Source organism: Nannospalax galili, unplaced genomic scaffold (genome assembly GCF_000622305.1).
Source record: "Nannospalax galili isolate Female #2095 unplaced genomic scaffold, S.galili_v1.0 scaffold1233, whole genome shotgun sequence".
NCBI classification, from domain to species: domain Eukaryota; kingdom Metazoa; phylum Chordata; class Mammalia; order Rodentia; family Spalacidae; genus Nannospalax; species Nannospalax galili.
Genome location: NW_008333791.1, coordinates 193644 through 219788, shown reverse-complemented (window position 1 = coordinate 219788; position 26145 = coordinate 193644). Strand labels below are relative to the sequence as shown.

General features: G+C 40.2%; 1 protein-coding gene across 3 annotated transcripts in view; it reads left to right on the top strand.

Moving 5' to 3' along the window:
• Ipp (intracisternal A particle-promoted polypeptide) overlaps positions 1-26145 on the top strand; it is a 38060-nt gene that overhangs the window by 10046 nt on the left and 1869 nt on the right. For all 3 annotated transcript variants that reach the window (XM_008828489.2, XM_029561293.1, XM_029561294.1), the window contains exons 3-8: positions 1380-1811; positions 7231-7386; positions 11599-11766; positions 12943-13080; positions 15515-15637; positions 20247-20467. In XM_008828489.2, the coding sequence (XP_008826711.1) occupies positions 1380-1811; positions 7231-7386; positions 11599-11766; positions 12943-13080; positions 15515-15637; positions 20247-20467 (1238 nt within the window). The remainder of the gene's footprint in view (positions 1-1379; positions 1812-7230; positions 7387-11598; positions 11767-12942; positions 13081-15514; positions 15638-20246; positions 20468-26145) is intronic.

The window sequence follows — 26145 nt, the reverse complement described above, 5'->3', positions numbered from 1 at the left end:
GTAATATAGGCAGGCAGATCAGAAGTCCAAGGTCATCTTCAGCTCCATAGTGAGTTTAAGATCAGCTTGAGCCACATAGACCCTGTCTCAGAAAAAAGGAAGTTCAAATATTTAGTAGTTTCTCATGTTACAGATTCTTAGTTATGCCTCGTATTAAAAACAACAACAACAAAAAAAACCAACTAGGGACTAGAGGGAAGCCTCAGCAATTAAGAGCATTGACTGCTCTTACCAGGAACCTGGGTTCAGTTCCCAGCTCCCACATAATAGCTAACAACCCTCCTTAACTCCAGTTCCAAGGGATCCAACAACACCCTCTTCTGGCCTCCACAGGTATTGCATGTGAAGGTGCACTTAAATACATGCAAGCAAAACACTCAGAGACATAAAAATAAAAAAATAAAAAATTGGTATTGTATGACACTTTATCATAAATAAAGATACTCTCCTCGCTACCTTAGTAAGTTTGCTACAAGTATAACCTGTGTTAAAAGTACGGTTTTTTAGCTGGGTGTGTTGTGCTCACCTTTAATCCCAGCACTCTGGAGGCAGAGGCTGGAGGATTGGGAGTTGAACTAGCATTGTCTATATAGTGAGACTTTGTCTCAGCAAACAAAGTGTGTGTTTTAATGTCAGTTCCTAATCTGCAGCTTGTTCAGTCATATAATTTGGAGCAGAATTATTTAATTTTTTTGTTTTCTTAATACAACAATAAAAATACATGTACTACTTGGCTGGGCATGGTGGTGCACACCTTTAGTCCCAGCTCTTGGGAGGCAGAGGCAGGTGGATCTCTGTGAGTTCAAGGCCAGCGTGGTCTACATAGTTCCAGGACAGCTGGGGCTACAGTGAGACCCTACCTCTAAAAGACAAAGAAAAAATATATATATATATATATACATACTGTCTAGGGTTGTAGTGAGGGTTAAATGAGTTTGTATAAAGCAACTAACACTGTGTCTGGTTCATTATAATTGTTTTAGAAATGTTAAGTATCATCATTTAAGTTTTGTGTTCTTGGGGAGGGAGGGATGGTTCAGCTGTTAAGAGCACTGGCTGCAGAGGACCTGGGTTTGATTCTCAGCACCTATGTGGCACCTAACAACTGTCCATAACTCCAGTTCCAGGGGATCCAGTGCCCTCTTCTGACCTCCATGGGAACTGCTTCACATGGGTGCACCTACATACATGCAGGCAGTACACTCAAACACATAAAATAAAAATAATAAAATATTTTAAAGTTTTGTGTTCTTTCCACATATCCTTTTTATTTGGTTTCCATTCTGCAAAAATCAAACTATTAGTGATATAAAATGTTAGTAATGTTAATGTTAAGTGTTTGTTTTGATTCATTGACTTTTGTCTTTCTAATTCCCTAGGTACAGTGAATATAGCTGTGAATAATGTTCAGGAGTTGATTGTTGCAGCAGATATGCTGCAGTTGACTGAAGTTGTTAATCTTTGCTGTGAATTTCTGAAAGGACAAATTGATCCTCTGAACTGCATTGGGCTCTTGCAATTCTCTGAGCAAATTGCCTGCCATGATCTTATGGAATTTACAGAAAACTATATTCATGTCCATTTCTTGGAGGTTCATTGTGAGGAAGAGTTCCTGGCACTTACAAAAGATCAGCTGATCAAAATTTTACGTAGTGAAGAGCTTAGCATTGAGGATGAATACCAAGTCTTCTTAGCTGCAATGCAATGGATTCTGAAAGATGTGGGAAAGAGAAGAAAACATGTGGTGGAAGTACTAGATCCAATTCGATTCCCTTTGTTACCTCCTCAGAGGCTTTTAAAGTACATAGAAGGTAACTTGTTTTTGCTTTATATCAAATTAGTTGATCACCAGGTTTAATCTTTTTCTGTGTATTTTCATGTGTGTGCACATGTATGTGTAGGTGAGCAATCACATGTGTTCATGCATGTGCTCAGATCCAGAGATCAACAGTGGGTGTCTTCCTTAATTGCTCTTCATCTTGTTTTTGAGACAGAGCCTTTCATCACACCAGGAGCTGGCTGATACAACTAGATTGGCTAGCCAACAAGCTGCAGGGATCCTCCTGTTTCTGCCTCCCCAGCTCTGAGATTTCAGGGTCATTCCACCAAGCTGGGCATTTTTACATGGGTGTTGGGGATTAAATTCAAGCTTTTCTCATACCTGGGTGGCAAGTTCCATCTCAATCTTGCAAATGGCTTTTTCTTATCTGAAATGTGATAGTGTATTTTCATTTTTTGATCCAGAAACACATACTTATTGCATGATTATTTTTCAACTTTTGTGAATGGACAGTATTTCAATGTTTCTGCCCATTAGTTTAACCAAATGTCCTTCTTGAAATTAATTATTGATAAAAAATGATAGTATTAATTCTGGGCATGGTGGTGCACGCTTTTAATCCTAGCGCTTGGGAGGCAGAGGTAGGCAGATCTCTGTGAGTTCAAGGCCAGCCTGGTCTACACAGTGAGTTCCAGGACAGCTGAGGCACAGAGAGACCCTGTCTCGAAAAGACCAAAAAAATAAAAAAATAGTATTATAGATAAAAATTCCTGACAGAACTCACACTAATAGATAGTACAGACTGTTTTAGTGTAAGGTTTTTGATGTTCTGTGTACTGTCTGAGATGTGCTGTGACCAGCCCTCTCACACTGCTTGACTCTTTCAGTTTTGAACTATTCAGAAAAACCTAATATTTATAGCCAGATATGGTGTTACAGGTCTGTAATCCTAGTACTCAAGAAACTGGGAGAGGAAGGTTTGAGTTTGAGGCCAGCCTAGTCTGCATAGCAAGTTCTAGGCCAGCGTGGGCTACATGGCAAGATCTTGGCTCAAAAAATTTAAAAACAACCAAAAAAAGCCAGCCTGATATTTTATCATTTTATTTTGGGACTTTTTTTTTTTTTTTTGAGACAGGGTTTCCCTGTAGCCCCATGGAGACTTGGAACTCACTATGTAGACCTGGCTGGCCTTGGACTCAAGGAGATTCACCTGCCTCTGCCTCCTGAGTGCTAGGACTAAAGGCGTGTACCACTCTGCCCAGCTTATAAAATGTCACTATGGAACATAGACTGGCCTTGAACTAAACCTGCTGCCTTTACTTCCTGAGTACTAGGATTACTACCACATCCTGCTTCAGTACTTTTGGATTGAACCCATGGCTTCTTGAATACTTGGCAAGCACAGTACCACTGAACTATAGCCAGATTCAACTCTTAAACTTCTTTCTGAAAATATTTCCACCATGGTATAAAATAAATTTTAATCATACTAGAAAATAATAACATTTAAATTTATTTTGAAAAACAGTATTAGCTGAGGGGCTGGAGAGATGGCTCAGCAATTAAGAGCACTCACTGCTCTTGCAGAGGACCTGGGTTCGATTCCCAGCACCCACATGGCAGCTACGAACCGTCCTTAACTCCAGTTCCAGGGACTCCGAAGCCCTCTTCTGACCTCCATGGTATTGCATGACACAGGTACACTCACATACATACAGGCAATACACTCAATACACGTAAAATAAAAATATTAAAATATTTTTAAAAAACAACAACAACAACAAAAAACCAACATTAGCTGAGCATGATGGCACATGCCCATAATCCCAGCACTTAGGAAATGGAAGCAGGAAGGTCAAGAGTTTGAGACCACCCTGGGCTACATAGTGAATTCTAGGCCAGCCAGGGCTACATTGTCTCAAAAAAAACAAAAACAGGTGGAGCAGGGCACACCTTTTATTCCAGCACTTTAGAGGCACAGGCAGGTTGAGCTCAGTGAGATTGTGAGGTCATTTTGGTCTACATAGCAAGTTCTAGGCCACCTGGGACTACAGAAAGACCCTGTCTCCAAAAATGAAAAACAAATACAAAGCCAGGTGACCCACACTTTTAATCCCAGCATTCAGAAGCAGAGGCAGGAGGATCTCTATGAGTCTGAGGCCAACCTGGTCTATATAGCAAATTCCAGGCCAGCCCAGGTTGTTACGGAAACCCTGTCTCAAACCAAACAAAAATAAGGGGACTAGAGAGATAATTCCACATCCAGATGACTGAGGTTCAGTTCCTGGCACCTACATCAGGTGGTGCACAACCACCTGGAACTCCAACTCCAGGGGGTCTGATGTCTCTGATCTCTGTGGGCACCTACATTCACATATACTTACCAGCATGCAGACACACACATATATACATTAAAAATGGCATAAATAAAAAACAAAAACCTAGCAACAGGTATGGGGATATGGCTCAGTGATAGATTACATGCAAGAGCAGGGTTATGGGTTCAGTCTCTAGTAAAGCAAAAACCAACCAACCAAATAGTAAGTTACCCGAAGTCTGCCAGTTTTCACTTTATCCAGAAATAACCAATTTTGATACAGACCTGGTGGCTCATGTCAATAATCCTAGTACTCAGAAGCAGGAGAATTACCCTAAGTTTGAAGCCAAGCTGGTCTATATAGTGAGTTCTAGATCAGCCTGCACTAGAGTGCAAGACTCAGAAAAATCTATAGCTGTCTGTGTATCAATCATCTGGTAGTTCTTAGGAAATTAAGGACAAAAGATGAAAATCGTTAAACAGAAATCATATTTTTGTTTTATATTTCAATTTTAAACAGTACCAATTATCTATTTTTCTATCTGTCTGTCTGTCTATCTATCTATCTATCTATCTATCTATTTTTCTATCTATCTATCTATCTATCTATCTATCTATCTATCTATCTATCTATCTATCTATCTATCTATTTATTTTGGTCTTTTGGAGACAGGGTCTCCCTGTAGCTCCAGCTGGCCTGGAACTCGCCATGTAGACCAGACTGGCCTCCGCCTCCCGAGTGCTGGGATTAAAGGCATGCGCCACCACACCCAGCCCAACTCTGTTTTAAAAAAATGAAGGAATTAGCATTTTATTTTTTTGTCCATCTACTCTCTCTGCCAAGTTCATCAAAGTTTATAGCATTTACTTACATTTATATTTGCAATCATAAGTTCCTTGGATCTGTGCTTTTAACTCTGTATTCAAATGATCTTGATGCTCTCTACCACTTTTCAACTATGGTTGATTCATGTGTTTGAAAAAGCATCTCATGCTGCTGAGGCTTTGAATTTGATATATAGCCAAAGATGACTTCAAACTTCTGATCCTCCTGCGTCCACCTCCCAAGTGCTAGGATTATAGGCATTTGCCACTAAACTCAACTTCAATTATGGTATTTTTATTACTGATTTTACCTTTTTTATTGATTGTTTGGGTTGGCTGGATTTTAAAAAACTAAAAAAAATTTTTTTCTATTTATTTTTATTTTATGTGTGAGTATTTTGCCTGCATGTATGTAAATGTACCGTGTGCATGCAGTGCCTGCAGAGGACAGAAGAGAGCATGGGGTCCCCTGGAACTAGAGTACAGACAGCTGTTAGCTACCATATGGGTGCTGGGAACTGAACCTGGGTCCTTTGCAAGAGCAGTCAGTACTTATAACCGCTGAGCCACCTCTCTAGCCCCACGATTATTTCTTAAGTCTTTCTTCCAAGTCAGGAATTTTCAGTCCTATCTACTGTGTTTCTTTCCTAATTTAGTAAGTCTGCATTACTGGTATACTGGTGCTTTAATTCTCTGACTCCTTAGTGATGCATCTCATCCTGTACTAGTTAGTGCTCTTGCTTTAGAGAATTTATATTCTTAAGTAGCTCTGCTGTGTGAAACTCAAGAGGAATGCTTTCTGTTTATGGCTAATGTTTTTTTTTCTAGGCTGAATTCTTTAATCTCTTTGTCTTCTTTTTCCTGGGATGAACTTTAATAGATATAGTTTTGTTTTCTTGGTATCTTGTTAACATGGCCTATTCTGTTTCAAACCATGCTTTGACAAAGAGCTAATTCTTTTTCTCACTCCTTTTTATCTTAGTATAATTACTTTGTATTCTCCAGTATACAATTAGAGCAACATATGTTGTATTCTTAACCATTTCTTTCTAGCCTGAAACATGAACAGAGCTCTACTGGGGTACTTGGGATCAAACCCAGTGCCACATTTGTGTGAGGCAAGCATCTGTCTCACAGCAGTATCCCCAGCCAAGATGTTTTATTATTTTGTTCCTCAACTTCCTCAGCTTTGCTTTTTGACTGCTTATTCTGTTTTCTCCCAATTACCAATTATTTTATTAGTTGACTTTCTTAAATATTGCTTTTGGGATATAGTGAGGAGGCTAGGAAACCGTCCTTTACTACTATATATGTCTTTATGCAAATTAGAGAGAGGTATTCTTTCAGGGAAGGCAAGTATTATAGGTTGGCAAATAGGACACAAGTTGACTTTCAGTTCATGTCCATCCCCTTAGCTAAGTACTTTTGAGCAGTGGCAAGCTACCAGTCATACTCGAGGGACTTTTAAGAAATGTTCCTCATTCCATCAGAATATTTTGTTTCTAAAGTGGTTGTGGTGACACATGCCTTTTAATCCTAGCACTTGGGAGATGGAGGCAGGAGGATTAGAGGTTGAGAGACATCCTTAACTACATAATGGATTTGAGGCTAGACTGTCAAAAATAATTTTTGTTTGTTGTTTTGTCTATCTTTTTTTTTTTTTTTTTTTTGGTCTTTTTGAGACAGGGTCTCCCTGTAGCCCCAGCTTTCCTGGAACTCACTGTGTAGACCAGGCTGGCCTTGAACTCACAGAGATCCACCTGCCTCTGCCTCCTGACTGCTGGGATTAAAGGCGTGCACCACCACCCCCAGCTTGTCTATCATTTTTTAAAATTTATGTTATAATCATATCCTTTTTGTTAGTAGATCGTAACTATGAAATTTACAACTTTAAAAAATTTTTCTTTGGGACTGTAGAGATGGCTCAATGGTCACAAGCATTTGCTGCTCTTGTTTGGAATTCCAGTTTAAGAGACTCCAAAGTCCTCTTTTGTCCTCCATGGTCACCAGGCACACACATGATATCCATTCATACATGCAGACAAAACACTCAAAAAAATAAAAAATAAATAGGTCTTTTTTTTTTTTTTTTTTTTTTCAAAAAAGACAGGGTCTCCCTGTAGCCCCAGCTGGCCTGAAACTCTCTATGTAGACCAGGCTGGCCATCAACTCACAGACCCTGCTGCCTCTGCTTCCTGAGTACTGAGATTAAAGGCTTGTGCCACCACACCCAGGTAGGGAAATGTGTCTTTTCAATAAATAGTATCTAAAAGTTATTAAAAATATTGTCTTTTTCAATATTGTTTAGGAGTATCTGATTTTAATCTTCGTGTTGCATTGCAAACACTTCTGAAAGAGTACTGTGATGTTTGCAAGTCTCCCAAGGAGAACAAGTTTTATAGTTTTTTGCAGACATCTAAAGTTCGACCTCGGAAGAAAGCAAGAAAGTACCTGTATGCAGTAGGTAAGAACCTTTAAAAAAGCAATAGAAATTATTTTCAAGTAGAGTTTTGTTTTACTTTTAGGTAAAAAGTTTTTTAATGGTTTGTTGTTATTACTATGAGACACTTAATATACAAGTGTCAGAAGTATATTTAATTTCATATTAAGGCTATAGTAATAATAGTTTATATAGAAGAATGAACACATTTAAAAATTAATAGCTACTCATTTAACATTTGATATTCTGTGATCTAAATCTTTGATTACCCATTTACCATCAAATGACTATCTAAAGAAGCATTTCATGCTTTAAAATTTTTTTTAAGATTACATTTATTGGTGCTGGAGAGATAGCTCATTGGATAAGAGCACTAACTGCTCTTGCAAAGGACCCAGGTTCAGTTCCCAGCATCCAGCTAACAGCTGCCTGGAACTTCATTTCCAGGGGATCCAGCACACCATCTTCTGACCTTCTCTGGCATTGCACAACACAGGTGCACTTATATGCACCCAGGCAATACACTCATATACATAGAATAATAAATATTTTAAAAAGATTACATTTATTTATTATTTATTTATTGTTTGTGTGTGTATGTGTGCATGTGCCGTGGTGAGAGGACAATTTATGGGAGTTGGTTCTTTCCTTCCTCTGTGTAGGTCCTAGGGATTGAACTTAGGTTGTCAAGCTTGCCAGCAAGCCCTAGCCATTTCACTGGCCCAGGAAACACTTCTTTAAAAGTTAACATTTTGGGGGTTATTGTGTCTCATGCCTACAATTCTAGCATTCAGAGGCTGAGGCAAGATAATTACCACGAGTTCAAAGCCAGCCCTGGTTACATAGCGAGCTCCAGGTAGTCCAGGGTACAGTGTGAGAATCTGTTTAAAAAAAAAAAAAAAGTAGATAAGGGGCTTGAGAGATGGCTCCCCAGTTAAGACCACTTACTGCTCTTGCAGAGTATGAAAGTTTGGTTCCCAGTACCCATATGATGGCTAACACCCAGTCTTAACTCCAGTTCCAGGGGATCTGATGCCCTCTTCTGGCCTCTGAGGGCAGCAAGCACACATGGGGTGTGTGTGTGTGTGTGTGTGTGTGTGTGTGTGTGTGTGTGTGTGTGTGTGTGTGTGTGTGTGTGCAGGCAAAAATACTCGTACACATAAAATAAAAATAAGTAAAACTTTTAAAAAAACTACTTATTGAGGGGGCTGGATAGATGGCTCAGCAGTTAAGACCCAGGTTTGAATGCCAGCACCCACATGGCTGCTAACAACCATCCGTAATTCCAGTTCCAGGGGATCCAACAGCCTTTTCTGTCCTCTGTGGGCATTGCATGACACAGGTGCACCTACCTGCATGCAGGCAATATAGACATACACATAAAATAAAAATAATAAATTAAATATTTTTTAAAAAACTGCTTATTAAAAAAAACAAAATAAGTAAAATTTCAAGTGAGAAAATAAGAGAAATAAATCTCAAAAGTTTGAATTATTCATTATGTCTTGGATGATCATTGAAGATGGTAGGAACTAGTGGTCTCCAAAGTGTCATTGACAGCATAAGAATGTCAGAGGACTATATTAAAATGTTAATTTTTAATTTAAAAACATTAAAACTGGGCCAGGTGTAGCACATGCCTTTAATCCTAGCACTCCAGAGGCAGAGGCAGAGGCAGGTGGATCTCTGTGAGTTTGAGATCAGCTTGGTCAACATAGCAAGTTCCAGGCCAGCCAGGGCTACATAGCTACACCCTGTCTCAAAAAAAGAAAAAGTGGGGGCTGGAAAGTTGGCTCCACAGTTAAGAGCACAGGCTGCTCTCACAGAGGACCCGGGATCGAGTCCAAGCATCCACATGGTGGCTAACCACTGTCCATAACTCCAGTTCCAGGGGATCCAACACCCTCTTCTGACCTCTACGGACACTGTGCATCACGAGTGCACTTAAACACATGCAGGCAATACACTCATACACATAAAATAAAAATAATAAATTAAAAAAAAAGAAAAAGTATAAAACTGATTAATATATAGAATGAAAGATTTTTCCAATTATCTACATATAATAGGGATTCTATATAAATGATTATGCATAATTCATAATTACATGTAATTTTATGCATAAATTTTAAAAATATGTAAATATACTTTTGGAGTACATACTAAAAATTTTTTAACTTATTTTTATTTTATGTGTATGAGTGTTTTGCCTGAATATATGTGAGTACACCCATGTTGTGCAATGTCCACCCATGGAGGACAGAAGAGGCTGTCAGATCTCCTGGAACTGGAGTTACAGATGGTTGTTAGAAGCCATGTGGGGCTGGGGAACTGAACCCCAGTCTTCTACAAGAGCCGCCAGTGCTTTTAACTGCTGTGCCATCTCTCCAGCCTCTGAATTTGTTTTACTGAGGAGATGTGCATTGAAACCGAGGATTTCAACCCACTTTTTTTTGTTTTTACTTTAAAATATGATTTATTTTGGCTGGGCGTGGTGGCGCACACCTTTAATCCCAGCACTGGGGAGGCAGAGGCAGGCGGATCTCTGTGAGTTCAAGGCAAGCCTGGTCTACATAGTGAGTTCCAGGAGAGCTTGGGCTACAGGGAGACCCTGCCTCAAAAAGACCAAAAAATACATATATATGATTTATTTTGTTTCATTTTTAATTATTTGTGTGTGTGTCTGTCTGTGGATATTTGCATGTGAGTGCAGTGTCTGCAGAGACCAAAAGTGGGCATCAGATTCCCCTTCAGCTGGAGTAACAGTTGTGAGCTGCTTGATGTGGGTGCCAGGAATTGAACTGAGGTTGAGGTCTCTTCAAGAGTAGTACCTACTTTTATCTACTACATTATCTCTCCAACTCCCATCTTTGCATTTTAACAATTTATTTTATTATTATCATGTATGGGTACGTGTGTGTGGGGAGTCATACACATTCCGTGGTGTGTTTGTGGAAGTCAAAGTTGTCTTTTTGTGTGTGTTTGGGGTATCCAACTCGGGTCTTTAGGTTTGCATAGCAAGCACCTTTACTCACTGAGCCATCTCAGTAGCCCTCAACTCACTGTTTGTTTGGGTCTTTTTTTAAGATTTATTTTTTGTTTTTAATTAAACTTTTTAAAAAATATTTTATTTATTTTTTATTTTTATGTGTATAAGTGTATTGCCTGCATGTATGCGAGTGCACCCGTGTTGTGCAGTGCTGCAGAGATCAGAAGAGGGTGTCAGATTTTGGAACTGGAGTTAAGGACGGTTCGTAGCTGCCATGTGGGTTCTGGGAATTGAACCCAGGTCCTCTGCAAGAGCAGTCAGAGCTCTTAACTGCTGAGCCATCTCTCCAGCCCCTCAACTTTTTTTTTTAGTCTTTTTTGAGACAGGGTCTCCCTGTAGCCCCACCTGGCATGAAACTCACTATATAGACCAGGCTGGCCTTGAACTCACAGAGATCTATGTCCCTCTGCCTCCTGAGTGCTGGGATTAAAGGTGTAGGCCACCATGCCCAGCTAAAAATTTTTTAAAGATTTTTTTTTTTTATGTGTATGAGTGTTTTGCCTGCATGCAAGTGTACCACATGTGTGCCTGGTGCCCATGGAAGCCAGAAGATGGCATTGGATCCCCTGGAACTGGAGTTATGGACAATCCTTAGCTGCCACATGGGTGCTAGAAACCGAATCCTGGTCCTCTGGAAGAGCAGTCAGTGCTTTTAACTGCCAAGCCATCTTTCCAGACCCTCAACCCACTATTTTTAATGAAGGTCATAATGAAACCTCCTTTTTCTGGGTAGACAAATAATGTTGCCTGGCTTTATATTTTATTTAGTATTCTATTATAACTGAGACATTGTGGTAAAATACTGAGGTTAACCTTCTCATTGCATGTAAGACATAATCTTCTAAAGGGACTTGGAATATTTAAGAATTGCATATGTTACTGCCAGGCATGGTGGTGCCCACCTTTAGTCCCAGCACTTGGGAGGCAGAGGCAGGTAGATCTCTGTGAGATCGAGGCCAGCCTGGTGTACATAGTGAGTGTCAGCTGGGGCTACAGGGAGATCCTGTCTCAAAAAGACCAAAAAAAAACAAAGAATTACACATTTTATGTATCACTTTTATCGAGGTGATAGGCTGTAAGGTCATAAATGTTTAGATACAGAGGAGTAGATTTTCCTCATTACCGTCATTTCTGTATTTAGCCATAAATGATTTACTCTGCCCTTTTACCTCCTTCCTTTTATTTAGGTGGATATACACGGTTGCAGGGGGGTCGTTGGAGTGACAGCCGAGCCCTTAGCTGTGTAGAGCGCTTTGATACCTTTAGCCAGTACTGGACCACTGTATCTTCACTTCATCAGGCTCGATGTGGACTGGGAGTAGCAGTTCTGGGAGGGATGGTCTACGCTATTGGAGGTAATAATAAAAATATCTTATTTCTTGCTGGGTGTGGTGGTACACACCTTTAGTCCCTGCACTTGGGAGGCAGAGGCAGGTGTATCTCTGTGAATTCAAGGCCAGCCTGGTCTATGTAGTAAGTTCCAGGCCAGCTGGGGCTACAGGGATACCCTGTTTCAAAAAGACCAAAAAAAAAAAAAAAGTTATTTCCTTTATTAGTCTACTTGGCTATATTGAAAAATATATTTTATTTATTTTTATTATTTTATGTGTATGAGTACATGTATGCCTGCATGTCTGTAAGTGCACCCATGTTGTGCAATGCCTGCAGAGATCAGATGAGGGCATTAGATTCCCTAGAGTTAAGGACTGTTGTTAGCCACCTTGTGGGTGGTAGGAACCAAACCCAGGTCCTCTGCAAGAGCAGCAATTGCTCTTAACTGCTGAGCCATCTCTCTAGCCCCTATACAAAGACTTTGTTTTGTTTTGATTTTTGTTTTTTGAATCAGGGTCTCCTTGTGGCCCCAGCTGACCTGAAACTTACAATGTAGATTAGGCTGGCTTGATCTCACAGAGATCTGCCTGTCTCTGCTACCCAAATGCTGGAATTAAAGGCTTGTGCCTGACTTATTTTAAGGACTGTTTTAAAGTTAGACATGGGATTGGAGAGATGGCTCAGTGGTTTAAGAACGTTGGCTGTTCTTGTAGAAGACCCAGGTTTGAATCCCAGCACCCACATGGCAGCTAACAACTGTCTGTAACTCCAGTTCCAGGGGATCTGACAGCCTCTTCTGTCCTCCTCGGGCATTGCACAACATGGGTGCACTTACCTACATGCAGGCAATACACGCATACACATAAAATAAAAATAATAAATAAAATATTTAAAATTAGGCATAATCAGGGCTCTTACAGAGAACTCAGGTTCAGTTGCTAGTGCCCACATGGTGGTTCACAACTGTCTCTAATTCCAGTTCCAGGGGATCCAATACCCTCTTCTAGTCCCTGTGAGCACCAGACATGATTTAGTACACAGATATATGTGCAGGCCAAATCACCCATAAAAATAAAAATAAATTAATCTTTAGATAGATATAAGTTGATTTTAGAAAACAGAATGCTAGTACCACTGAATATTGTATTATATCTGTTAGTGTCACTAAATCTGATGTGTGTCTCTTTTATTTAAATCAGGTGAAAAGGATTCGATGATTTTTGACTGTACTGAATGTTATGATCCAGTTACTAAGCAATGGACAACTGTTGCTTCAATGAATCACCCCCGCTGTGGCTTAGGAGTATGTGTGTGTTATGGGGCTATCTATGCTTTGGGTAATTATACCGTTTGATTTAAGGATCACTAATTTTAATTGAATCTTAGAGTCACACTGTTTTAGAGATGTTTCTTGCTCCCACAAGAAAAGTGTATCATGGCTGGACATGGTAGTACAGTCCTTTAATCCCAGCATTTGGGAGGCAAAGGCAGCAGATATCTGTGAGTTGGAGGCCAGCCTGGTCTACATCCAGGTCTAGGCCAGCCAAGGCTACATAGTGAGACCTTATCTCAAAAGGAAAAAAAAATGCGTATCTTTTTTTAACTGCATTTATTTTAAAAAATATATTTATTTTTAATGTGTGTGAATTTTTTGCCTTCATGTATATAAGAGCATTATGTGTGTACCTAGTGACTATAGATGCCAGAAGAGAGTGTTGGATGCCCTGGAACCTGGAGTTAAGGGTAGGTGTTAGCCACCATGTGTGTGCTGGGAACCAAACCCAGGTCCTCTGGAAGAGCAGTAAGTGCTCTTAACTGATAAGCCATCTCTCTAGCCCTTTAAATATATATCTTGTTTAGTGCTGTAAAAAAACTTTGTTGTGTTGGTCTAATGTAGCCTAGTGTGGCCTTGAGTTCCTAAGTCCGCTTGCGTCTACCTCCAAAGTGCTTGGATTATAGGCATGGGCTACTAGGCCTGGCCAGCTCTGTATATTCTTGTTCTCAAAATTGTACTATTTGGATAATATTGCCAAATGTGAAGGGTTTTTGTTTGCTAATTTTTGTGGGGGTTTGTTCTTGCAGTGCTAGTGATCAATCCAGGGCCTTGTGTGTTCTACCACTTAGTCATACTCTTGCCATTTGTTTTGTATTTACAGGGATTTTTCTCAATTACCACTCTCTGAACATCTTTCCCTCTTTTTTCTGTTTAAGTATGAATAGAGATGGAGATGAAATGCAGATATGATGTCTAGTGAAACATTCTAACCAAGTAGTTAAATCTCTTGATTTTTAACTAAATATATAACATTTCTACCCCTCTCTATGATAACTTGATTATGTATAAGACAGTATGTAATAAAAAATTAAAAATACCTAAAGGAAGTTCTGTATGTCATTATTTTCATGATTGCAAATTTAGTGAATGATTCTGAGCAAGTTATTCTAATTTTTTTTATTACTTCTATAAGAAATGTTACAGAGCTGTTTGTGGGGAAAATTGTAAGTTGACATAGCACTCAGCCTCCTTTATTTTCTCCTTGTTCTTCCTTCTTCAATACACTGTATGGTACTCAGTATCTTTCCTTCTAATTCTCACCATTAAAGCCTATTCTGGAAAATATATCAATGTGAGTTAAATCCATTATATTCTATTACTCCTATGAATATTTGCATTTGTAGTAATAGCTTGAATTATAGTAAATAACCTTTCCTTTTGAGTTAGGGTCTCACTATATGGTTGAGGCTGGCCTGGAACTTATTGTGTAGTAAATCCACCTTGCCATGTTCCTGCTTCTGCCTTTTGAGTACTCATTTACAGCTGTAGGCCAGAATATATGGATGAGGAGAATATTTTCAATTTCAAGAATTGAGAATGAGCCAGGCCTATAATTCCAGCACTCAGAAAGATCAAGTTTGAGGTCAGCCTGGGTTACATTATGAGACTTTATTTAAACAAACAAAAACTGGAAGTTATCAAGAAAGTGAGACTTTGGGGGTACAAAGCGTTTTTGAAGTCCCTAAATTCATCCTAAATAGGTAGTATAGGTTGTATACTCTGATTAAGCTCAGAATTGACCTTGATTAGTGTAACAGTTTTGAAGATATAGAGGTCATGTTAAAAAAAAAAAAAGGTTGGCGAGATGGCTCAACAGTTAAGAGCACTGACTGCTCTTGCAGAAGACTCAGGTTTGAATCCCAGCACCCACATGGCGGCTAACAATCATCCATAACTACAGTTCTGGGGATCTGATGCCCTCTTCTGCCTTCTGTGGGCATTGCATGACATGAGTGTATTTACATACATGCAAGTATAACACTCATACACATAAAATAAAAATGAAAACTAGAGCTGGGCATGGTGGTGCACGCCTTTAATCCCAGCACTTGGGAGGCAGAGGCAGACGGATCTCTGTGAGTTCAGGGCCAGCCTGGCCTATATAGTGAGTTCCAGACCATCTGGGGCTACAGGGACACCATATCTCAAAAACTAAATAAATAAAAACTAAAAAAAAAAAGTAGTTTTGGAAAATACCATATTTCTTGTGCAATATGTTGATTTTTTTGCTCTGTTTTGTTCTATCTTCTCTGTAGTAGGGAAAAACCTGATTTTTACTCATAATTATATTCTGACTTTTCATGTTATCTTGGACAAATTATCTCTCCAGTTCATTTCCTACTCATCCATAATATGAGGTGCTTAGATTAGTTTCTAGGGTCTTTGTCATAAATAAGATTGCTTTATCCCAGAAATATTTTTCTGTTTTGTTACAGGTGGATGGGTTGGGGCTGAGATAGGCAACACCATTGAACGATTTGATCCTGATGAAAATAAATGGGAAGAGATTGGCAACATGGCTGTGTCACGCTATTACTTTGGGTGCTGTGAAATGGAAGGTAATATTTTCATAAAGTATTTGCTGTCCAATCTCTAGTACTATAATACTAGAAGTAGGTGTGTGTGTGAGTGTGTGTGTGTGTGTACGTACATGTGTGTATATATACAAACTGTTAAAAAAAAAAAACCTGTTTGAGCCCGGCGTGGTGGCATACGCCTTTAATCCCAGCACTTGGGAGGCAGAGGCAGGCAGATCTCTGTGAGTTCTAGGCCAGCCTGGTCTACATAATGAGTTCCAGACCAGATACAGCGAAACCCTGTCTCAAAACAAAACTGTTTTAGGAGCCAGCAAGATGGCACAGCCGGTAAAGGCATTTCTGCCCAGCTGACTTGAGTTTCATCCCTGAAACTCATGTGGTAGAAGGAGAGAATCAACTCTTGCAAGTTGTCCTCTGATTGGCCACATGTGCGCTGTACTGTAACAGTGTACACACACACACACACACACACACACACACACACACACACACACACAGAGTAAATAAATGTAAATTTTAAAACTCTTTGATGGGCAGTATATGGTGGTGTATCTCTTTTAATTCCAGCACTTGGAAGGCAGAGGTAGGCATACTTGTCCCGCCCCCCAAAAAAAAGTGAAAAAAGAAAAAAATTAGAAAAAACTTCAAATAGGCAGAAATGGATGCTTAGCAAAATATGCATTTGAAATGTCCTCCATTATTGTCATTTTCTTTCCCATCAACACCTGAATTATTTTTTTCAAAGTAGGAATACCAAAAACAGTTTTTGTGGTTTCTACATACAGGCTTCTTTTACTTTTTTTTTTTTTTTCTCAAAGTAGAGCATGATTAGGTCTACAGAGGATATGATCCTATAACACATTTGAAAAAAAAAAAGGCTGTACTGCTTAGAGTGGTACATAGACATTATTTTGCCTATTATAGTCTGAGGTAAGTAATCAGCTGTCAAGTCAGAACTGATGTTGTGTTCAGGTTTGGAGTGCAAATTCTATTTACTTGTGGAGTAGGAAACAATCTGCCTGTTGTTCTGTGTTGGCCCAGCTCAACTTTTCCAGTTTCCATTAGTATTTAAGTGTTCAAACTACATAGTACCAAGAATGCTTTATTAAACAGTGGGTATTCTATAGTTATGTTATATTTAGAATATTTTTAAATATTTTTTATGTGTATGAGTGTGTGGCCTGCATGTGTGTAAGTGCACCCGTGTTGTCCAATGCCCACAGAGAGCATCAAATTCCTCTAGAACTGGAGTTAGGGACAGTTGTTAGCCACCATGTGGATGCTGGGAATCGAACCTGGGTCCTCTGCAAAAACAGCCAGTGGTCTTAACCATTGTGCCATCTCTGCAGCTTCAGTTTTGTTACACTTAATATTTTTTTATTGTAAATCTTTAACTTTATATTTTATGTGTTTAAGTATTTTTCCTGCATGTATATGTGTACCACAGGCATGCAGTGTCCACAGAGGCCAGAAGAGGGCATCAGATCCCCTGGAACTGGAGTTACAGGTAGTTGGTAGGGTGCTGGGAACTGAACCCAGGTCCTCTGCAAGAGCAATGTTCTTAACTGTTGAACCATTCCTACAGCTCTTTTGCAAATCTTAAATAAAAGTGATTCTAGTTTCTTACTTGGTGCAAGTTTAATATTTATTGCTTCAATAACTTATTATAACAAGAAGTAAATGTTGTTCTTTTACATTAGTGAAATTATTCCCACAAAATCAATGATTTGAGTTCTCTCCGTCTATCATATGGGTCTCAGGAATTGAACTGACATTGTCAGGCTTGGCAGCAAGCCCCTTACCTCCTGAGCCATCTCACTGGCCCTTTTCTAAATATAATTTTATTTATTATTTTTATTTTATGAGTTTGTGTGTATTGCCTACATGTAGGTAAGTGCACCCATGTCGTGCAAAGCCCATGGAGGTCAGAAGAGGCTGTTGGATCCCCTGGCACTGGAGTTACAGACAGTTGTTAGCTGCCATGTGGGTGCTGGGATTCGAACCCAGGTCTTCTGCAAGAACAGTGTTCTTAACCGCTGAGCCATCTCTCCAGCTCACCCTCTGTGCTTAGGACTGCCCACTTGGGATTAGGAAACTTTTCGGGGAGCTAAGTGAATTGGAGAAAACTGGTTCTCCCTCCCTCAGCATCCACTGATTTCCTGTAGCTCTTCATCTTGAGGTGGGAACCCCATGAATTTCCCTTATCCATCTGTTTTGCCTTCAAGGACAGGTACCACGTCTCAGTTAAGGCAAGGCAGGTCTTGCTTTTCCTTTTTTAAGAAGTTTCAGGTTCTCCCAGTTCCAAAGGGGCAAGAGTCTGTCATGGCAGGGAGGCATGGCGGCAGAGGTGGCTGGACGAGGAGGGGAAGCTAAGCTCTACATCTTCAAGCAGGCACAGGAAGCAAGAGCACATTTAACATTTTCTCTTCCAATCTAAAATCACAGAGCTAGAGAAGGACCTTGGAAATTATATCTAATCTCTTTAATTTATAGATGAAGAAGCTGAAGATCACTAAGACTGTGAGTTGTCTTTTCTTGGAGCTAATTTCTGGAAAGCTATAACTAAAACCTAAGTATAAACATTTACTCCATGTTTCTTAAAATGTCTTTTTTTTTTTTTTTTTTTTTTTTTTGGTCTTTTTGAGACAGGGTCTCCCTGTAGCCCCAGCTGTCCTGGACCTCACTATGAAAACCAGGCTGGCCTTGAACTCACAGAGATCCGCCTGCCTCTGCCTCCCAATTGCTGGGATTAAAGGCATGCGCCACCACGCCCTGCCAAGATGTCTTTTTTTTTTCAAATTTTTTTGTCTTTTTGAGACAGAGTCTCCCTGTAGCCCCAGGTGGCCTGGAGCTCACTATGTAGACCAGACTGGCCTCAAACTCACAGAGATCTGCATGCCTCTGCCTCCTTGGGTGCTGAGATTAAAAGTATGAGATAGCACATCTGGCTATCGTGATATCTTAATCTAGCTATATAACTATTTTAGTTTAAATTGCTGATTTAGGGGTTGAGGATATAGCCCAGTTGGTAAAGGGCTTTTGTGCACAAAGCCCTGAGTTCATTCCCCAGGACCACCATAAAACCAAGTATGATGGTGCCTACGTATAATACCAACACTGGGGAGGTGGAGACAGGGGGATCAGAAGTTCATCATTACCCTTGACATAACATGTTTGAGGCCAGCCTTGGCTACATGAGACTCTATCCAAAAAAATTACCAATTTTATGTTCACTTGAAGAACAGCTAGGCTGTCACTAAAGAGAGCAATGTCATTTCCAACTTAAGTGCATGCCGTTTTTTTTGGGGCGGGGGGAACATTCCTGTTTCTTTCCTTTTTGAAAAAACTATGTTTAGCCAGGCAGTGTAGTGCACACCTTTAATCCTAGCACTCAAGTGGAGGAGGCAGGTGGATCTCCATGAGTTTGATGCCAGCCTGGTCTATATAGTGAGTTCCAGGCCAGCTGGGGCTATAGGGAGACCCTGTCTCAAAAAAGGAAAAGAAAAAACAATGTTTATTATATTTACTATTGTTTTGTTTGTGTATGATGTGTCTGAAGATGTACATGCCAGAGTGTGCTTGTGGAGGTCAGAGGACAACTTTGTGGAACCTATTCTCTCCTTCCACTTTTACATGGGTTCTGGGCTCAAACTCACATTTTAGGCTTTTAGAGTAAACACCTTTACCTGCTGAGCCATTTCACAGGCACCCAACTTTTTTTTTTACAGTTGTGTGTATGTGTGTGTGTGTGTGTGTGTGTGTGTGTGTGTTTATGAATGTGCATGCCATAGTGCTTGTGCGAAGGCCGGAGAACAACTTAAGAGACTCAGTTCTCTTCTCCTGCTATGTGGGGCCCAGAAATCAAACTCAGGTCGTTAGTCTTGGAGGCAAGCCCTTTTATCTGTTGCGTGGTCTCAATGGCCTCCACAGGTTTTGTTTTGTTTTTAATCTATGGGTGAGAATAGTGTACTTGGAACCTAGGATCACCATGCAGACAAATTTGTTTGACAAATTATTTTGTTACACTAGGATTAAGTTCTTTGAAAATTCAGCGCCACTTTAAATTTCACTAATTTTTTGGTAGCATGATTGAATTGAGATGTGATAACCTAGACTGACACTGATTTTTTTTTTTAATTACGTTTTGTGTATGTGTGTCTGTGCATATGACTGTGGGTACCTAGGGAGGCCAGAAGTGTCTGATCTGGAGCTACAGGTAGTTATGAGCTGTCTGATGCACCAGGTGCTGGTAACCAAACTTGGGTTCTCTGCAAGAGCAATACACACTCTTAACTGCTGAGCCATCTCTCCAGCCTTGATATTTTTTTCTTTTAAATAATATTGCAAGCCCTAGAATTAAATATAATGCTGCCTACTATATCTTCTTTTCTTTTTTAAATTTATGCATGTGTCTGTTTGTGTATGTGTGTGAGGTAGCCGCATGTGTTCAGTGCTGAAGCCAGAAGAGGGATCCCCTGGATCTGCAGGTAAAGGCCATCCAGTTTGGGTGCTGTGAACCAAACTTGGGTCTTCTGCAAGAGCAACGAAGCACTCTTAAGTACTGAGCCATCTCTCTAACCCTTCTATCTTATTTTCAATTGCAGTTGAACACAAATTTTCCATTTTGCAGGTTTAATTTATGTAGTTGGAGGAATCAGCAATGAAGGAATAGAACTTCGTTCTTTTGAAGTTTATGATCCACTTTCTAAGCGTTGGACTCCACTTCCTCCTATGGGAACTAGAAGAGCATATCTTGGAGTGGCTGTACTCAATGACTGCATCTATTCTCTCGGAGGGTGGAATGAGACACAGGATGCTCTTCGTACTGTAGAAAAATATTCCTTTGAAGAGGTAGGTTGGATATATAAAAGTATCTGGCTTTCTTTCAATGCCTGTTCAGTCTGTAATGATAAGTTCTCTTTCACTCATTATTTTAATCATTTATAAGTTTTTCTCTTTTTCTTTCCAAAGAACCAATTTTTGGCATTACTGACTTTTCTTATTTATTATTTTTATTTTTATGAATGTATTGCCTGCATGTATCTAAATGCACCCATGTCATGCAATGCCCATGGAGGTCAGAAGAGAGCATCAGATCCCCTGGAACTGGAGTTATGGACAGTTGTTAGCTGTCATATGGGTCCTGGGAGCCAACCTGGGTCCTCTGCAAAAGCAGCCAATGCTCTTAACTGCTGAACTGTCTCTCCAGCCCTTGATTTTTTTCTTTCCCCATCAGTTGTTCATTTTCTATTTCTTTGATTTCTGTTATTATTTTTTTCCTCTATGTCTTTGTTTTTTTAGATTGCTAAATTAGACACTGAGGTTATTGATTATAAACTTTCATTTTCTTATAATCGTTTATTGTTTTTTGAGACAGGGTCTCACTATGTAGTGTTGGTTGGCTTGGAACTCACTATGTAGGCCAGGCTGGCCTCAAAGTCACAGAGATCCACCTGCATCTGCCTCCTGAGTGCTGGGACCAAATGTGTATACCACCACATCCAGACTCTTAGAATCTTTTAAAGCTATAAATGTTCTTGATGGTTCTTTCAAATCTTGGTGGGTTTTTGTGTATGTATGTGCATGCTAGGCAAATGCTGTAACCACTGAGCTATATTCCTAGCCCCATAAATGCTTTTCAGGTACCACTTTAATCACATCCTACACATTTTGATAAGTTGTACTTTTATCAGTATTTATCTTGAAATGTTTTCTAATTTCCCTGATAACTTTTATTTTGTCCCTTGGGTTATTAGAGTGAATAGATTCTTAGTGTAATACAGTAATGAAGGGCATGCTTAAAATCTGTGAGTCCCTGAGTTCAATCTTCAACAATGAAGGAAAATTTTTAAAAAAGAAATACATCATTTAATTTAAATATGTATGGAAATTTTCCAGATAACATTTTTTTGGTCTTGTTATGTTGCTTAATTTTTGAGACAGAGTCCTAGCTTGCCTATAGGTCACTGTATAGACCAGGCTGGCCTTGAACTCACAGAGATCTGCTTGTCTCTGCCTCTCAAGTTCTGGGACTAAAGACCTACACCATCATACCTGGCCTTCAGGTATCTTTTTAATATTAATTTCTATTTATTTGTAGTTTTAAAATTGTATTTTATTTATTTGTTTTGTGTATGTGTGATCTCTATAGCATGAATGTGAAGGTCAGAGGATAATTTGCAGGAATTGCTTCTCTCCTACCATGTGGGTTCTAGGGATTAAATTCAGGTCATCAGGCTTGGTGGCAAGTATCTTTACCTGCTAATCCATGTCATCAGCCCTATTTTTATTTTTATTATTTATTTATATTCTAATTGTTTTTATTTTATGTGTGTTTTGCCTGCATGTGTGTAAGTGCACCATGTGTATACATGCACACCAAGGCCAAAAGAGAGCATTGGCGTGAAGAGAGAGAACAGTTGTTAGCTGTCATGAGAGTGCTGGGAACCAAACCAGGGTTCTCTGCAAAAGCAGCAAGTGCTCTTAACTGCTGAGCCATCTCTCCATCTCCCCCTTTTTTTTTGCCTTTTTTTTTTTTTGAGACAGGATTTCCCTGTAGGCTGTCCTGGAACTCACTATGTAGACCAGGCTGGCCTCGAACTCACTGCCTGCATGTAGGCAAGTGCACCGGTGTCATGCAATGCCTACGGAAAACAGAAGAGGCTGTCAGATCCTCTGGAACTGGAGTTACAGACAGTTGTTAGCTGCCATGTGGGTGCTGGGATTTGAACCTGGATCTTCTGAAAGAACAGTCAGTGTTCTTAACTGCTGAACGCTCTCTCCAGCCCCATCCCCCCATTTTTAAGAAATTTTTATTCTTATTTTTTGAGTGTTTTGCCTGCATGTATGTAAGTGCACCCATTTTGTGCAATACGAGCAGAGGTCAGAAGGGGGCATTGGATCCCCTAGAACTGGAGTTACAGAAGGTTGTTAGCTGACATGTGGATGCTGGGACTCGAACCCAGGTCCTTTGCGAAAACAGCCAGTGCTCTTAGCCACTGAGCCATCTCTCTAGCCCCCTATTTTTATTCTTATGTATTTATGTATTTGTTTGTTTGTTTGTTTATTTTGGTTTTTTGTTGAGACAGGGTCTCCCTTCCCAGCTGGCCTAGAACTCACTATGTAGACCAGGCTGGGCTTGAACTCACAGAGATCCACCTGCCTCTGCCTCCCAAGTGCTGGGATTAAAGGTGTGTACCACCAACATCTGGCTTGGTTTTGGTTTGGTTTGGTTTTGTTTTTTTGTTTTTTTGGTTTTTTGTTTTTTCAATTTTTTTTTTTTTTTAAATTTTGTGTGTGGGTGTATTGCCTGCATGTATGTGAGTGCCTCCGTGTTGTGCAGTGCTGCGGAGGTCAGAAGAGGACTTCGGATTCCCCTGGAACTAGAGTTAAGGATGGTTTGTAGCCGCCATGTGGGTGCTGGAAATCGAATCCGGGTCCTCTGCAAGAGCAGTCAGTGCTCTTAACCACTGAGCCATCTCCCCAGCCCCTCTTGTTTTGTATTTTAAGGCAGGGTCTCTCTGTAGCCCCAGCTGGCCTAAAACTGGCTATGTAGAGTAGGCTGGCCTCGCTATCCCAGAGATCCACCTGTCTCTGCCTCCTGAGTGCCCAGCTTATTTTTATTTTTAATGTTAAATAATTTATTTATTATTATTGTATGTGCATGATGTGTATGTGTGCGTGCCATCTCACTGGTCCTCTATTTTTGTTTATGTATTTAATTAGTTTTTAAATTTATATGTAAGCCAGGCGTGGTGGCACACACCTGTAGCCCCAGCACTTGGGAGGCAGAGGCAGGCAGATCTCTGTGAGTTCAAGGCCAGCCTGGTCTACATAGTGAGTTCCAGGACAGCTGGGACTACAGAAAGATCCTCCTTCAAAAAGACAAAAAAAACAATAAATAAATAAATTTGTGTGTGTGTGTGTGTGCGTGTGTGTGTGTGTGTGTGTGTGTGTGTGTGTGAGAGAGAGAGAGAGAGAGAGAGAGAGACTGCTTGAGTTTATGTGCACCATGTGCATGCAGGTGCCCATGTGCCCATGAAGGGCAAGAGAGTGTTGGATCCCCTGGAACTAGAGTTACAGGCAGTTGTGAGCCTCCTGATATGGGTGTTAGGAACTGAACACAGGTGCTCTGTACAAGCATCCAGTGCTCTTAACCATTGAATTATCTCTCCAGCACTCTATTTTTTATTTTTGAGACAAGGTCTCACTATGAACCCCAAGCTGGCTTTGATCTCACTGTGTAGCCCAGTCTTACCTTGAACTGTTGATTTTCTTTTTTTTTTTTTTTGGTCTTTTTGAAACAGGGTCTCCCTGTAGCCCCAGCTGGCCTGGAACTTGCTGTGTAGACCAGGCTGGCCTCAAACTCACAGAGATACGCCTGCCTCTGTCTCCTAAGTGCTGGCACTAAAGATGTGCACCACCATGCCTGGCTCCCAAGTTGATTTTTAATTCAGTTCCATTTAGAAGCTGAAGAAATGGCACAGTGGTTAAGAGCACTGTTTGCTCTTTCAGAGGACCCAGGTTCAGTTCCCAGCACCCATATGAGGGCTAACAACCATCTGTAACTCTACTTCCAGGGGATCTGGAACCCTCATCTAGCCTCCATGGAAATTGCATACACAGGTGCACCCATGTACATGCAGGCAAAATAAATAAATAAAAAGTAAATAAACAGGGGCTAGAGAGATAGTTGTAACCTGTGGCATTCGTACTCTAATAGTTTTGTTTTGAGGTGCTGAGCTCAAGATCAGGGCCTCGCACTTGTTAAACAAGTACTCTAAGGTGTTATAGGGATATAGGGTATTATGTCCTTAACTTAAGAGAATGTGTTTGGTGTATTCTTTAGGTTTTTCTTTTTTCTTTTTTTTTTTTCTATATACAATATCTTTTTTTTTTTTTTTTTTGAGACAAAGTCTCCCTGCAGCCCTCATTGGCCTGGAACTCACTATGTAGACCAGGCTGCCTCAGTCTCGCAGAGATCCACCTGCTGGGATTAAAGTTGTGTGCCAGCACACCCAGCAACATTACTTTGTAAAGTTAGCTTTATTTAGTTCCACTTTTTGTTCTTTTAAATTTTTTTATATTATTTTAGACCTAATATGTCGTTTTTTTCTTTTGGTCTTTTTGAGACAGGGTCTCCCTGTAGCCCCAGCTGACCTGGAACTCTCTTTGTAGCCCCTGCTGGCCTTGAACTCAAAGAGATCTGCCTGCCTCTGCCTTCCAAGTGCTGGGGTTAAAGGTGTGTACCACCACGCCTAACAATATCATTTTTTATAAATGCTGTTTTACTTAAACATAAATTTGGATTTAGAAACCATTTATTTTTGTTCTTAATTTTCCTGTTGGATGAAAATGAAGAAGTGGTAGGGCTGGAGAGATGGCTCAGCGATTAAGAATACTGACTGTCCTTGCAGAAGACCCGGGTTCGAATCCCAGTACCCACATGGCAGCTAACAACTATCTGTAACTCTAGTTCCAGGGGACCCAACAGTCTCTTCTGTCCTCTGTGGGCGTTGCACAAAACAGGTGCACTTACCTACATGCAGGTAATACAAGCATACACACAAAATAAGGTCTCCCTATAGCCCCAACTGGCCTGGAACTTACTATGTAGACGAGGCTGAGCTTGATCTCACAGAGATCTGCCTGCCTCTGCCTCCCAAGTGCTGGGATTAAAGGCGTGCGGCACCACACCCAGCATAAATAAAATATTTTTTAAAAAATGAAGAAGTAGAGCTGGGCATGGTGGCACACGCCTTTGATCCCAGCACTCAGGAGGCAGAGGCAGGTGGATCTCTGTGAGTTCAAGGGAGTTCCAGGACAGCTGGGGCTACAGGGAGACCCTGTCTCAAAAAAGACCAAAAAAAAAGTGGATATTCTTTTTTTTTTTTTTTAAAGTGATCCACAATGATTTGCTTTTATTTTTTCACCATTTTGTTGCACTAAATTTTCCCCTCCCCTGAGCACTCAGGGTCTTTTGGTTCTAATGCAGATTGACAAAACCTATATAATACCTTCTATTTGGGTTTTGCATAGTTTATGACATACGGGAAAGGGTGACTTACAAAGGCATGAATCTCATAGGCTTTTTCTTCCCCATATTTGAAATGTGTGCACCATCCTGCCTGCAGTCTCTGCCAGCTTTCCTTGGGCCGTCTCACTGCCATTCGCGGCTTGTTTGACATCCATTTCTTTTCAGCATAAGGATGTTAAAAAAAAAAAAAAAAAAGGATTTACGTGTGTGTGTGTATGCTTGCATGAATTTATGTGCATCACATGTGCAGGAGCCCCCCAGATGCCAGAAGAGGGTGTTGGATCTTCTGAAACTGGAATTACAGGTGGTTATGAGCCATGTGGGTGCTAGGAATAGAACCTATGTTGTCTGGAAGAACAGCCAGTGCTCTTAACTGCTGAGCCGTCTCTCCAGCCATTTGATTATTATTTCTTTTTGATATTTCAATTTTCTTTTACCTTTATGTTGACTGTATTTTCAATCTGTATAATATAGAAGATTGTTGTTATTATTA